The following is a 14658-nucleotide window of genomic DNA, read 5'->3' as shown; positions in this document are numbered from 1 at the left end:
TGGGTGTGAGAATTGACTGCTGTAATGAGGTGAGAGGTGAGAGATGCTGTGGTGTGACATGCAGGTGGAACTACTGGTGTTTCTACCTAGGAGTGAAGGACTATGAATATGCAATACAGAAAGGACAGAATAGGTGGGGCCCCTGATTTCAAATGTCCTTGACTCCATTGCAAAAAAAATGATTGAAAGGATTGAGAGATATTCACATAATGTACTTTTAGACTACAGTCTGTTCTAATGAAAGTAGACTCTGCTATGATCACTGATCATGGTAATGATTAACCTCACTTCCTGAACTCTACTAAAGCCTGGAGATATGGAAACGGCATTCTTATATGTCGGCCCATCTTTAACTGTGTCAAAGTGCTTTTATTGGTTAGCTTGTGAGAATCTTCATGTGATTATTAGTCTTACCTGCTGCACCAGCTAGTTCACACCAACTCACACACTCAAACTCACATCAACGGCACAATGAAAATCCTATGCAACTGAAATGTATTGTTACTAATATACATTGTTACTTCTGCATGCATTGTAGCTGTAGCTCTAATGGTCATGCTTTAGGCGTGTGAGGCGTAGCTCTAACGTACTGAGCCCAGGTCTGCGGAAAGGGGGCGTTGCTGTGATGATGAGGAGGCCTGGCGTTCTCCTTGACTCAGGGTCCTCTTGCGCTGGCGGACCAGAGCTTTCTGGTGCCTCTTCAGCCTCTGCAGCTGCTCCTCAGCACTCATCCTCCCCCTGCTCTGCTGCTGCTCCTCAGCACTCATCCTCCCCCTGCTCTGCTGCTGCAGCACATCCCCAGAGTACAGACGCTCCAAGGCACTCTTTGGTCTCTCCTGAGAGGAGGGAATAAATTAAAACAGCCCACAACACCAGCAAGAGAGAGCGGGAGGGAGGGAGCAGGGGAGAGGATTGCAAAGGAAGAAGGGGAGACAGACAGGGAGAAAGAGAGCAGATTAAACGAAAGACGAGGAATGGGTTAGAGAAGGCTGAAGGGAGAGAGTTTAGGTGCCACCATCATTTTACATTAGATCAAGATGCAAAAAAGTCTGGGAGTTTTTAACAATGAGAGCTTTAGAATGTTGAAGAAATCCCATTAAAGTGGATGATTTTGTGGGGGGAGGACAAAAAGCTTAATAGTTTAAAAGTATACATTTGATCAAAAAGCTGTATACAAGAACACTATTCCAGACCGGTATGCATGTTTTAAATTTTGAATTGGGTTTCTAGCTAAATCTCGGCCTGCACTCCCTGACACTGAGTTCTCGGTCCATGATGCAACATTAAAGAGGTTCTCCTGTACTTGTGTACACTTTTTAGCCAGTAGATCTAAAAGTTGCACTCACAAGTCAAAAGTGGTCCCCGAAAATTGCTTACTACGTCACATACACTATATATACAAAAGTATGTGGACATTTTATAAATAACCGAATCCCTTCAAATTAGTGGATTCGGTTATTTCAGCCACACCCATTGCTGACAGGTGTATAAAATCGAGCACCCAGCCATGCAATCTCCATAGACAAACATTGGCAGTAGAATGGCCTTACTGAAGAGCTCAGTGACTTTCAACATGAGACCGTCATAGGATGCCACCTTTCCAACAAGTCAGTTCGTCAAAGTTCTGACCTGCTAGAGCTGCCCCGGTCAACTGTAAGTGATCTTAATGTGAAATGTAAACATCTAGGAGCAACAACGTCTCAGCCGCAAAGTGGTTGACAACACAAGCTCACAGAACAGGACCGCCGAGTGCTGTCCTCGGTTCCAACACTCACTTTTGAGTTCCAAACTGCCTCTGGAAGCAACATCAGCACAAGAACTGTTTGTCGGGAGCTTCATGAAATCGGTTTCCATGGACGAGCAGCTGCACACAAGCCTAAGATCACCATGTGCAATACCAAGTGTCGGCTGGAGTGGTGTAAAGCTCGTCGCCATTGGACTCTGGAGCAGTGTAAAAACGCGTTTTCTGAAGTGATGAATCACGCTTCACCATCTGGCAGACCGACGGACGAATCTGGGTTGCCAGGAGAATGCCACCTGCCCGAATGCATAGTGCCAACTGTAAAGTTTGGTGGAGGAGAAATAATGGTCTGGGGCTGTTTTTCATGGTTCTGGCTAGGCCCCTTAGTTCCAGTTTAGGGAAATCTTAATGCGACAGCATACAATGAAATTCTAGACAATTCTGTGCTTCCAACTTTGAGGCAACCGTTTGGGGAAGGCCCTTTCCTGTTTCAGCATGACAATGCCCCCGTGCACAAACGAGGTCATACAGAAATGGTTTGTTGAGATCGGTGTGGAAGAACTTGACTGGCCTGTACAGACCCCTGATCTCAACCCCATCGAACACTGCCCAACATCAGTGGCCGACCTCACTAATGTTCTTGTGGCTGAATGGAAGCAAGTCCACGCAGCAATGTTCCAACATCTAGTGGAAAGTCTTCCCAGAAGTTTTGTGGCTGTTACAGCAGCAAAGACGGGACGAACTCCATATTAATGCCCATGATTTTGGAATGAGATGTTTGACGATTGTCCACATACTTTTGGTCATGTAGATATGTGTATGTGGGGAACAATGCAGGTAAAATGTCGCAGCACAGCTTCCAGAATTTGTTTTGCTTTCAAACTCGKGATTTCGTGGCTAATTGAACTAAGACAGTAATTCTGCTCATATTATGCATTTATGATCTACATATTGACACATCCAGCCCAAAGCGGGAGGTTTAAAAATACTTAGTAGTCGCCAAAGTTCCGTAGCAAGTCTTTAAACCAGTCATTCATTAGTATTGCATAGGCTGTCTTGCACCCCTTCAAGTTGTAGATGATAGGTTATTTAAAAGGCGGCAGAAATTCCTGATTTGGCCTCGTTTTAGATTTGGTTCATTAAGAAATGCTAGCGGCCATGACTGAATTCAAACGTGAGTTGATTTCAGGGTGTAGTTTGATGTGGGTGTTTTGTGTGTGTGTGTGTTCGCAGGTGGGAAGAGTTAGCCAAATTCTTTCACCAATTAGATTTATCTGGCTGGTGTGCGACTGTGGCAAAGTTGGTTTGACTTTGGATAGCCCATCTCCCATCTAGTTAGGTACCGTCAATAAACTACAACGTAAATGAGACAATATTTTTATGTTAGCTTTTAATAGTTGTATATGACTTTCTACAATTTATAGTGTTTTGAGATTTTTAAGTCATTGAGCTATTGGAATTTTTACACACTGTCCCATAGCGATCTGCAAAGTCAAACCACATTTACCAAGGGCATTACGATCGGGTCGTGTGCAGCTGCACTCCGAACTGATTATTACTTGTGTGCTGCCAGCTGTGGGCATGTGGACAGGACTTAAATAAAACCAACCTTCATTTACTTTGTGACATACTCAGGTGCAAAACTCAGTTTTGAGCGAGACTCACTTTATGACCAAAAGTATTCCATTTACATTTTGTAATACATTTTTACAGTAGACTAAATGCTTCTGACTCACATTTAGGCCACATAGGCTTCTTTCTAAATGAAAAGTTGTTTTTTTAGGGGYAGTTGCTCTTTAATGTGACTTGCTCAGAAGTCACACTTTAAATAATGACTTCTTTTCTTTTTTCTTTGGAACACAATGTTTCATGCACCATTCAAACGTACAGGCCGAGATTAAGCTAGAAACCCCATTCAAAATTTAAAACATGCATACCGGTCTGGAATAGTGTTCTTGTATACAGCTTTTTGATAAAATGTATACTTTTTAAACTATTAAGTTTTTTGTCCTTCCCCCCAAAAAGTCATCCACTTTAATGGGATTTCTTCAACATTCTAAAGGTCTCATTGTTAAAAACTACCAGACTTCCAACATTCTATTCACTGTAAACAATGTGACTTTCCAAACTATTTAGACAAAAACTTAGAGAAGGAAATCTTAGTCTGCGTCTCTGCTATTTAAATCTGAAACCAGAACAGAAATATATTCGACCAATCAAACGATACAGCTGCTTTAGTAACTGCATCAACTGCTTTTTCTCTCAATGTTTTGAAACAACTGCTGTTTTGACCACTTTCCCAACCACTTGGACAACAATTTAGAGCGTACGAAATCTTAGTCTACTTCTGGGCTATTCAAATCAGAACAGGAATAGCTTATACCAATCAAAAGCTACAGCTGTTTTAGTAACCGCATCACCTACCTTAATTAAGCTAACTTCACACTGTTGAATTAACTGCCGTGGAACTTTCAGAAATGTCAAATTATAGAAGTAGGGGAGCACATTCTATGAATGAAAATCACTATTTGTGTTCCTTGCTTCAGCAACACCATACTACTACTACAACAAGTCAATAATTATACTGTTACTATACCACTAGTGGCTATTATCCCACTTCTGTAATACAGTATCTACTTATACTACTACACTAGCCTACATTTCTCAATAATAGCAATTGAATCTTCTATTATAACAACACTGTTGGCCAGCTGAAATAATTCAAAAAGTTTTCTTCATGGAAAATGACCTAGTTTTTCCCATGTACTCAGCGTTTTGTACTAGATGCTGCATCTAATCAAGTCAGCTTGTCTCAGCTCCACAAAAGTAAAAGCCATGACAGGATTTATGAACAATATGTGTGCTGCCTCTCCACCTTGTCTCTTGACTCCTAGTCAGTCAGAAATAGTTGGAATCTTACCTTCAGGCCTGAGGCGGCTGAGGCTCCTCTTCTGAGGGTAACATATGAGGAGATGTTTGTGGACTGATTTAGCCTGGATGAGGAGCCAGCCGGCCCTGGGAGAAAGACAGCAAATATGAAAACACGACTCCCAAGTGAGCACAAGAGCCAAAGCATGTTCAGTGGGTACATTACAATGCACATATTTGCTGCTGGTGTGAACACTATAAAAAAAACTAGCTGTTTAGCCTTCCAAGCTGTTTGCTTATTCTGAAGAGGAAGACATTCTTCAAAGAAACAAACATGTTATTCCACTTTACATCAAGGTGCATTACATGTGTTGGACCTAGAGCTACTTACCTCTGCTTGGCAGGGTCTGGTAGCCACCATCATGCCCCAAGGCCCCCATCCTCATGTGACCAGACCCTCCCACTCCCAGAAGCTCAGGTTCACTCAGGAAGGTGCGCAGCTCCACCTGACACCCACAGAGACMGATATCAGTACCACACAGACACACAGACACACGGCTCCATAGCTCTCTCCAAACACACACCTTRTTGTCKYCGTTGSTGTATTGGCCGATCTCCCTGTCCCGCTTGCGTTCGTCAGACTGTCGTTTGAGGCCTCGTACAGACGTGTGTCTGATGACGCTGGTTTCCCTGGGCGGCGGAGGCACGGCCGGGGCGTGGTCCTCAGGACTGTATAGCTGAGGTAGTGGTGGTCGGGGAGGGGCGCCCTCATCTGCCTGCAGAGAAAACAACCAACCAGCATAGCCTTTACCATCATATTCAATCCCATTTACTATCAGATAGGATAACATTCAACACTATGTCCTCTGAGTGGGAGGGGAGCGGGGGCCACTCACCCATTTTGGCACAGACATGGGGAGAGCTGCGGTGGTGTGCTGGGTGGAGGTGGGGGTTGTGGGGCTGAGGTGGGGGCTGTGCTGCTGGGCCAGTCTCATCTCTCCCAGGGAGGGACTGGCAGACAGAGAAGGCATTGACGACGGCGACACAGAAGGCACAAGTTTTCTCTCTGGAGGCACAAAAACACACACACGTAAAACACCCCCCCAACACACACAACATACGCATTCAAATTACACAAGATAACACTCCAACCACAAAAGCCGAATACACATACAGACCATAATCAACTCATCCATTTTGTCCCCTGTAAATATATAAGCACATGACAAGTAACGTCCATTTCTCTCTCTACCTCGTCCTGACCTCCAGTGTGTGTTAGTAGAGGCAAGCGGAGGCAGAGCCACAGCACTCCTCTCACCTGGGTTGGTCACAGAGGAGATGGTGATTAGGTAGTTGGCTTTGCTGGAGCTGAGGCCTGCTATTACGTCTTCAACCCTCCACAACTCCCTCTTGATCTGGGACTTCTCCTTCTGCTCATAGACAAACACACACACAACCATGAACACAAACACTACAGACGTTGCTCCCATCCCTCTGGGAATATGTATGAGAGTATGTGTTTGCAGTGGTGTGGTTGTGGTGCGATCCTGACCTGAGAGAGACCACTGCGGTTCATCTGGCCCTCCAGAGCTGTCCTCAACCAGTCTACATCTCTCTCCAGGCTGCTGTACTCGTTCCACGCATTCTCCATCTCCTGCATGGAGCAAGAGAGACATAGAGAAAGAGAGAGTAATAGAGAGAGAGCGAGAGAGAGAGAGTAAGAGAGTGAGAAAGACAGAGAGGGAGGTTGTGTGGTCAGTCAATGGGGCTGACTGTGGTCAGTCAAACCAGTGAGCTAGGCTGTGTTAGGTCAGACAGAGCAGGTCTTACCGTGGACACCTGGGAGATCTCAGCTCTGATGTGCACCACGTCCTCCTGCAGTAGTCTCTGCTGGTAGGATATCTTCTCCTGGTGGGCCGGCTGGTCCCGGTACTGCTCCATCTGCTGGTGGGACACGTCCAGCACGGACTCCAACTTGTCCTGTAGGACAGGACACCACRAGGGCRKGRGGTATTCACGACRAGACCATACGGGGAAGCTAATACACACGTATACATACCCAGGCACACACACACAAACAAACACAGAAAACCCAATACCTTGTCTTCCTTGAGCGTGCGTATCGTTGTTTCCAGCTCCTGAAGGATCTTGTCTTGTTCACACAGTCGACTTAACTTGACCTGCACAGGGAACAGCAGCAGGCAGCCCAGAGAACAGAGATTGATAAGGTCTAAGACTAGGTCTATGACTAGAACAGGGGCCCTCTGCCCAGCAGCTTCTGGTAAACAYCATTCAAACCACAGTGCCCAGCAGAATGAATTGATAGTCTACTGTAGTCTGCTCTGTCTGGAAATATGTCAATAAGACCCATCTCTTTGAAATGCCCTGAGGACCTCTTTTCATCTTCTCTGTGTGAAAATAAAGAAATAAAGCTTTATACTGTCTGCTTGTGGRGAATGGTAATGCCCATTATAAGTAATCATAATCAAAAATCCATATTTTGAAATGGACTTTTCAAGAGAACAGTGCTTATTGAGACTGGCATATTTGTTTCCCCGCAGAAATGGGTTATATGTTTCTGAAAACAAAATAAGACTGYCTAGYTTACCATCTTTCTCACACACTGAGTGTTTATTCTTGAGTTCTATTTATCATTCTGTTCAATTAATAATTAAGCTGTTTTTTATTTCACAGACGTATATTGTTGTTTTAATTGCATGAAATATTCATTGTTCAAACAAATTCACAAATTCTTATAAATTGTTAAACTGGAACAATGCTAATGATGAAAAGCCAAGACATCCAGCTTATTTACCTCCATTCTGAGCAAACAAAGAATTAAAAAGGCCGGATGACAGAAATCAAACTGAAAAATGTAAGAGCTTTACATCTAAAATCCCATTAATTGTATTTTTCCTTTTAAATTGAGAGCTGGAAATAAAAGCCCTCGGCGATACTCTCAGGCTTTAACAGTGAAGCTGTYTGTCCCCACAGTGCTGCATCTTCGCTCTGCTCCGTTCCCTCCCTCCCTACACACCCTCTGTTTACCACAACTACAGAATACCAACTTCTCAAATCCTCAGTTCACTGTCTCTGTAGTGGGTTGTAAGATGTGAAAAACGATAGACGTTGAAGAAAAGGAGAGAGATGGATAAACTGGGTGTTTATCAGACAAGGTTTGGTTAGGGGGGGTGGGGGACGGTATACTTACATCAACATCGCTCTCTGCTATCTTAACAGGTCTCGATGGTCTGTCTTTCAGAGTTTCACGCCCTGTAACCTGCAATGCCCCAAAGGCACAAATACAACCTTACTTCTCCCAGTAATAGTTGCAAAAAAAAGTTCAACTACCCTAAATATTAAAACCAACATTCAATAGATAACACTGAACAACAACATTACAGCAATTATCAAGCAACAGCATGAGACCTTGCTAAGGACATTGGGATTGCAGAAATCACAATGTAGAACAGTTATGCAAAAATGATTCAACAAAAAAAGACTTGGGTAGTAGTATGCACAAGCCAATGCAATATGACTGCTTTAAAAGCTGTGCAAATATATTTATGGTCAAAACCAGCATCTGTGCATTTAAGAGAGGCCACAACGGAGAACCACAAAGCTGCTCTTTCCTGGCAGTGTGTCAGTGAGTTTAGTTAACGACCGTGTCCTCTTTATGAACCAAGAGAAAGGGAGGAACTAGCAGGAAATATGGCACCTCCTTCAGATCCTCTCTGTTACAGTGATAAATCAGACTTGGCCAAAGACATATCTCAGAGACATCAGTGAACTGGCCCGGTGAGAATTGATATAAATATAAGATATAGTTCAGTGTCTTTCGCTAAGAGATTTCAATTGACTTAATGCCCAAACAGAGCTAATGATTTCTGCTGATCCATTTCAAAGAGCATAGAGATGTAGGTGTGTTTACAATTATAACCAAAGCACACGTTATGTATCTGACCTTATAGCTCTGATTCTGTTAAATGATAATCAGTATTGACGTGTCTCAAAGAGCACCCTTGGGTCGTCTCTTTAGTGCTTACTAGACAAACAAAAGGAAAAGAACGGCTGTGAAACAAAGTGCAATCCAGGGTTCAACAGCATGCAATGGGACTCCCTCTCACAGAGAGCAGAGACAGAGTCCACATCAGTCAGTCAGCACACACTGACACAGCATCACCATGATGGACTACAGTACCCAGCAGGCCAAGCTATGCACTACAGTCACAGGTGGGTCTCTCTTCTAACATGGCCACTCATCACAGCAAACACGGGCAGGTGAGGAGTGCATTACACACATTCTATTAGGAGAAGCAGTGGAATGGTCTCACTCTTTGTATGCACACCATCCTTACATTCCAACTGGACCCAAAACCTGGAGGGGTGTTTTCTAACACATTGTGTACCATAACGATCAACGGGTCAATACTTTTGATCTGTTTTAAAATAGGAAATACAGAGGTGTTACATCGATAATAGAACTCCCCACTCCAAGAAACAGAAGGTTAGTTAAGGGTTGTGGTGTTATACACACAAATCACTTCAGGAGGATCAGATGCTTTGTACTGTTGTTAATGGAAGAGAATTGCTGATAGCAGAATGTAGAATCATTACAACACACAAGGTCATTCTGCTAAAGCTGGCATTAGACTTACACTACCAGTAAAAAGTTTTAGAACACCTACACATTCAAGGATTTTTCTTTATTTTTGCTATTTTCTACATTGTAGAATAATAGTGAAGACATACAACTAAACTAATAACACATATGGAATCATGTGGTAACCAAAAGTGTTAAATATAACATATATTTTGATATGTTTGAGATTCTTCAAATAGCCACCCTTTGCCTAGATGACAGCTTTGCACACTCTTGGCATTCTCTCAACCAGCTTCACCTGGAATGCTTTTCCAACAGTCTTGAAGTTCCCACGTATGCTGAGCACTTGTTGGCTGCTTTTCCTTTACTCTGCTGTCTGACTCATCCCAAACGTCTCAATTTGGTTGAGGTTGGGTAATTGTGGAGGCCAGGTCATCTGATGCAGCACACCATCACTCTCCTTCTTAGTAAAATAGCCCTTACACAGCCTGGAGGTGTGTTGGGTCATTGTCCTGTTGAAAAAACAAATGATAGTTCCACTAAGCCCAAACCAGATGGGATGGTATATCGCTGCAGAATGCTGTGGTAGCCATGCTGGTTAAATGTGCCTTGAATTCTAAATAAATACACCATAACACCTCCTCCTCTATGCTTTACGGTGGGAAATATACATGCGGAGATCATCTGTTCACCCACACTGCGTCTCACAAAGAGACAGCGGTTGGAACCAAAAATCTAGACTTTGGACTCCAGACCAAAGGACAAATTTCCACCGGTCTAATGTCCATTGCTCGTGTTTCTTGGCCCAAGCAAGTCTCTTATTCTTATTGGTGTCTTTTTTTTAAATTTTTTTAATTTATTTTTTTTAATAAATTTTATCCCATTTTCTCCCCAATTTTCGTGGTATCCAATCGCTAGTAATTACTATCTTGTCTCATCGCTACAACTCCCGTATGGCCTCGGGAGAGACGAAGGTCGAAAGCCACGCGTCCTCCGAAGCACAACCCAACCAAGCCGCACTGCTTCTTAACACAGCGCGCCTCCAACCCGGAAGCCAGCCGCACCAATGTGTCGGAGGAAACACCGTGTACCTGGCCCCCTTGGCTAGCGCGCACTGCGCCCGGCCCGCCACAGGAGTCGCTGGAGCGCGATGAGACAAGGATATCCCTACCGGCCAAACCCTCCCTAACCCGGACGACGCTATGGGCCAAGTGTGCGTCGCCCCACGGACCTCCCGGTCGCGGCCGGCTGCGACAGAGCCTGGGCGCGAACCCAGAGACTCTGGTGGCGCAGCTAGCACTGCGATGCAGTGCCTAGACGACCACTGCGCCCCCGGGAGGCCTATTGGTGTCTTTAGTAGTGGTTCTTTGCAGAATTTGACCATGACCATTTCAATGAAACATGGTGAAGCCCCAAAATTGCCCTCGCTAGAAGCCTGTGTTCAGATAAAAGGAAGTGGATGGCTGCAAACTTTCTACTTTTTAAACTCGGACAAAACAGAGATGCTTGTTTCTAGGTCCCAAGACAAAGAGATCTTCTGTTGAATCTGACAATTAATCTTGATGGTTTGTACAGTCGTCTCAAATAAAACTGTGAAGGACCTCGGCGTTATCTGGACCCTGATCTCTCTTTTGACGAACATATCAAGGACTGTTTCAAGGACAGCTTTTTTCCATCTACGTAACATTGCAAAAATCAGAAACTTTTCGTCAAAAATGATGCAGAAAAATTAATCCATGCGTTTGTTACTTCTAGGTTAGACTACTGCAATGCTCTACTTTCCGGCTACCCAGATAAAGCACTAAATAAACTTCAGTTAGTGCTAAATACGGCTGCTAGAATCCTGACTAGAACCAATTTTTAAAATCATATTACTCCAGTGCTAGCCTCCCTTACACTGGCTTCCTGTTAAAGCAAGGGCTGGTTTCAAGGTTTTACTGCTAACCTACAAAGCATTACATGGGCTTGCTCCTACCTATCTTTCCGATTTGGTCCTGCCGTACATACCTACATGTACGCTATGGTCACAAGACGCAGGCATCCTAATTGTCCTAGAATTTCCAAGCAAACAGCTGGAGGCAGGGCTTTCTCCTATAGAGCTCAATTTTTATGGAATGGTCTACCTACCCATATGAGAGACGCAAACTCGGTCTCAACCTTTAAGTCTTTACTGAAGACTCATCTCTTCAGTAGGTCCTATGATTGAGTGTAGTCTGACCCAGGAGTGTGAAGGAACGGAAAGGCTCTGGAGCAATGAACCGCCCTTGCTGTCTCTGCCTGGCCGTTTCCCCTCTCTCCACTGGGATTCTCTGCCTCTAACCCTATTACAGGGGCTGAGTCACTGGCTTACTTGTGGCTCTTTCCATGCCGCCCCTAGAAGGGGTGCGTCACTTGAGTGGGTTGAGTCACTGACGTGATCTTCCTGTCTGGGTTGGTGCCCCCCCTTGGGTTGTGCCGTGGCGGAGATCTTTGTGGGCTATACTCGGCTTGTCTCAGGATGGTAAGTTGGGTGGTTGAAGATATCCCTCTAGTGGTGTGGGGGCTGTGCTTTGGCAAAGTGTGTGGGGTTATATTCTTGCCTGTTTGGCCCTGTCCGGGGGTATCATCGGATGGGGCCACAGTGTCTCCTGACCTCCCTGCCTCAGCCTCCAGTATTTATGCTGCAGTAGTTTATGTGTCAGGGGGCTAGGGTCAGTCTGTTATATCTGGAGTACTTCTCCTGTCTTATCGGTGTCCTGTGTGGATTTAAGTATGCTCTTCTAATTCTCTCTTCTCTCTCTCGGAGAACCTGAGCCCTAGGACCATGCCTCAGGACTACCTGGCATGATGACTCCTTGCTGTCCCCAGTCCACCTGGCCGTGCTGTGCTCCCAGTTTCAACTGTTTCTGCCTGCGGCTATGGAACCCTGACCTGTTCACCAGACGTGCTACACCTGTCCAAGACCTGCTGTTGTTTTCAACTCTCTAAAGACAGCAGGAGCGGTAGAGATACTCTTAATAATCGGCTATGAAAAGCCAACTGACATTTACTCCTGAGTGTGTGCTGACTTGTTGCACCCTCGACAACTACTGTGATTATTATTATTTGACCATGCTGGTCATTTATGAAATTTGAAATCTTGGCCATGTTCTGTTTATATCTCCACCCGGCACAGCCAGAAAGAGGACTGGCCACCCTCATAGCCTGGTTCCTCTCTAGGTTTCTTCTAAGTTTTGACCTTTCTAGGAGTTTTTCCTGGCCACCGTGCTTCTACACCTGCATTGCTTGCTGTTTGGGGTTTTAGGCTGGGTTTCTGTACAGCACTTTGAGATATCAGCTGATGTAAGAAGGGCTATATAAATAAATTTGATTTGATCTGATTCACACAGTCTCCTCTGAACAGTTGATGTTGAGATGTGTCTGTTACTTGAACTCTGTGAAGCATTTGTTGGGCTGGATTTCTGAGGCTGGTAACTCTAATGAACTTATCCTCTGCAGCAGAGGTATCTCTGGGTCTTCCTTTCCTGTGGCGGTCCTCATGAGAGCCAATTTCATCATAGCGCTTGATGGTTTTTGCGACTGCACTTCAATAAACTTTCAAAGTTCTTAATATTTTCCGTATTGACTAATCTTCATGTCTTGAAGTAATGATGGACTGTCGTTTCTCTTTGCTTATTTGAGCTGTTCTTGCCATAATATGGACTTGGTATTTTACTAAATAGGGCTATCTTCTGTTTGTCCCCCCCTACCTTGTCACAACACAACTGATTGGCTCCAATGCATAAATAAATTCCACAAATGGACTTTAAAGAAGGCACACCTGTTAATTGAAATGCATTCCAGGTGACTACCTCATGAAGCTGGTTGAGAGAATGCCAAGAGTGTGCAAGGCTGTCATCAAGGCAAATGATGGCTATTGGAAGAATCTCAAATATAAAATACATTTTCATTTGTTTAACACTTTTTTGGTTACTACATGATTCCATATGTATTATATCATAGTTTTGATGTCTTCACTATTATTCTACAATGTAGAAAATAGTCAAAATAAAATAAAAACCATTGAATGGGTAGGTGTTCTAAAAYTTATGACCGGTAGTGTATATGAAGCCGCACAGCAGCAAGATATTTTCTGGGCTCGAGTGCATCAAATCCGTGATGTATCATGGTTAAATTGTGACTGACTGACTGATCTACAAATAATATTGTGTAGTTATTTACTGTAGGATGCAAGGTGATTTGTAGATCAGTCAGTCTCGACTCGCCTTTAAAGTCGGCTGCAATGTCGAACGCGCCCATTGTAGGTCTCTTTTAGCAGCACTGCTTGATGGGAAGTGAAATTTACATGATGCAAAACATAGTTTTTGACATGTAGTACTGTGTAACTTGAAACTTCATTTACCATCAGTGGAGGTATGATATTTTGACCCCAAGTTTTCAAGGTGAACATGTGCTATTCCCAATGTACTTTTATCCAATTGCAAGAATAGCTAGCTTTGACACAATATAGAAGATGGTATAATTTATACTGTAGCCAATAATCATATCATTTTATGTATGAGATCATATTGCACTCAAGTTGTTTTCTTTGCTGAATTGATAGTAAAGACACAGATGAATGCAGCATAGCATTATTCTCAGTATACAGAGCATTAGTAACAAAAACAACAGTGGTTAAAACACACAGAAGACAGTTTAAATTCCAACATCAACCTAAACCACACAGCCCTGAGGAACGAGGTCAGAAAGAAGAGGAGAGAGCAGCAGAAGGAGGTGTGTGAATGAGGAAGAGACTGACACTGTAGACAGTGGAAGGAAGAGCAGGATGCAGGCTACAGAGGAGAGAGGAGGAAGAGAGATAAATCATCATTTACGTGATCTTTTCTCTTGGGGCCCACCTTCAGATCGAGATAATCCAGGTCCTTCTTCAGTTGCATGTAAGTATCATCTGCCTGACAGACAATGAGGAATGGAGAGACAGATCACAAGACTGCAAAGGATGCTAGGAGACTATAGTATAGGAAGACTAGTCAGGTGCTGTTACAGCACAACTCTATATCTCTACTTCATTCTCATTGGAGAGATCATATCACCACAGTCAAATGAATATTAGTGAGGCAAAATAGGACAGAAAAATCAGGCAGATTGATTCAGTTATATTATGAGAATTTACACCAAACTAGATTGTAGTGTAGGGCTGCTATCTAAATAGTTTAGGGATGCTTACACAAATAGCTTAAGCATTTCATAGGGCAGTACACTGCTTGTAATTCAGTTCGCCACCAAATCTCTGGCATGGGTAAATGATGTCCACATGAGGATGAAGAGAACATAAGCGTTGATGGAGAGAGACTGAGCATGGTTGTCATTGAGCACCTTTACAGCTTCACTGTGGTGTGCAGGTCTGAGAACAGAGCACTGTGTTTGGACTGGCTCTTCTAGGGCAGGGGTCGGCAACAGGCATCTT

The 14658-nt window shown here is 43.8% G+C and overlaps 1 protein-coding gene across 1 annotated transcript in view; it reads right to left on the bottom strand.

The window, feature by feature from the left end:
• Positions 1-415: 415 nt before the first annotated feature.
• LOC111969143 (pleckstrin homology domain-containing family A member 7) overlaps positions 416-14658 on the bottom strand; it is a 142264-nt gene continuing 128021 nt past the window's right edge. The window contains exons 13-23 of the mRNA XM_070445479.1: positions 14090-14143; positions 7821-7889; positions 6709-6789; positions 6440-6589; positions 6162-6263; positions 5928-6039; positions 5506-5675; positions 5194-5385; positions 5001-5115; positions 4662-4756; positions 416-836 (exon numbers count right to left, since the gene is read on the bottom strand). Coding sequence (XP_070301580.1) covers positions 582-836; positions 4662-4756; positions 5001-5115; positions 5194-5385; positions 5506-5675; positions 5928-6039; positions 6162-6263; positions 6440-6589; positions 6709-6789; positions 7821-7889; positions 14090-14143 — 1395 coding nt within the window. The 3' untranslated portion in view covers positions 416-581. The remainder of the gene's footprint in view (positions 837-4661; positions 4757-5000; positions 5116-5193; positions 5386-5505; positions 5676-5927; positions 6040-6161; positions 6264-6439; positions 6590-6708; positions 6790-7820; positions 7890-14089; positions 14144-14658) is intronic.

Source organism: Salvelinus sp. IW2-2015, linkage group LG10 (genome assembly GCF_002910315.2).
Source record: "Salvelinus sp. IW2-2015 linkage group LG10, ASM291031v2, whole genome shotgun sequence".
Classification (NCBI taxonomy): Eukaryota; Metazoa; Chordata; class Actinopteri; order Salmoniformes; family Salmonidae; genus Salvelinus; species Salvelinus sp. IW2-2015.
This window is presented reverse-complemented; position numbering and strand designations above follow the sequence as displayed.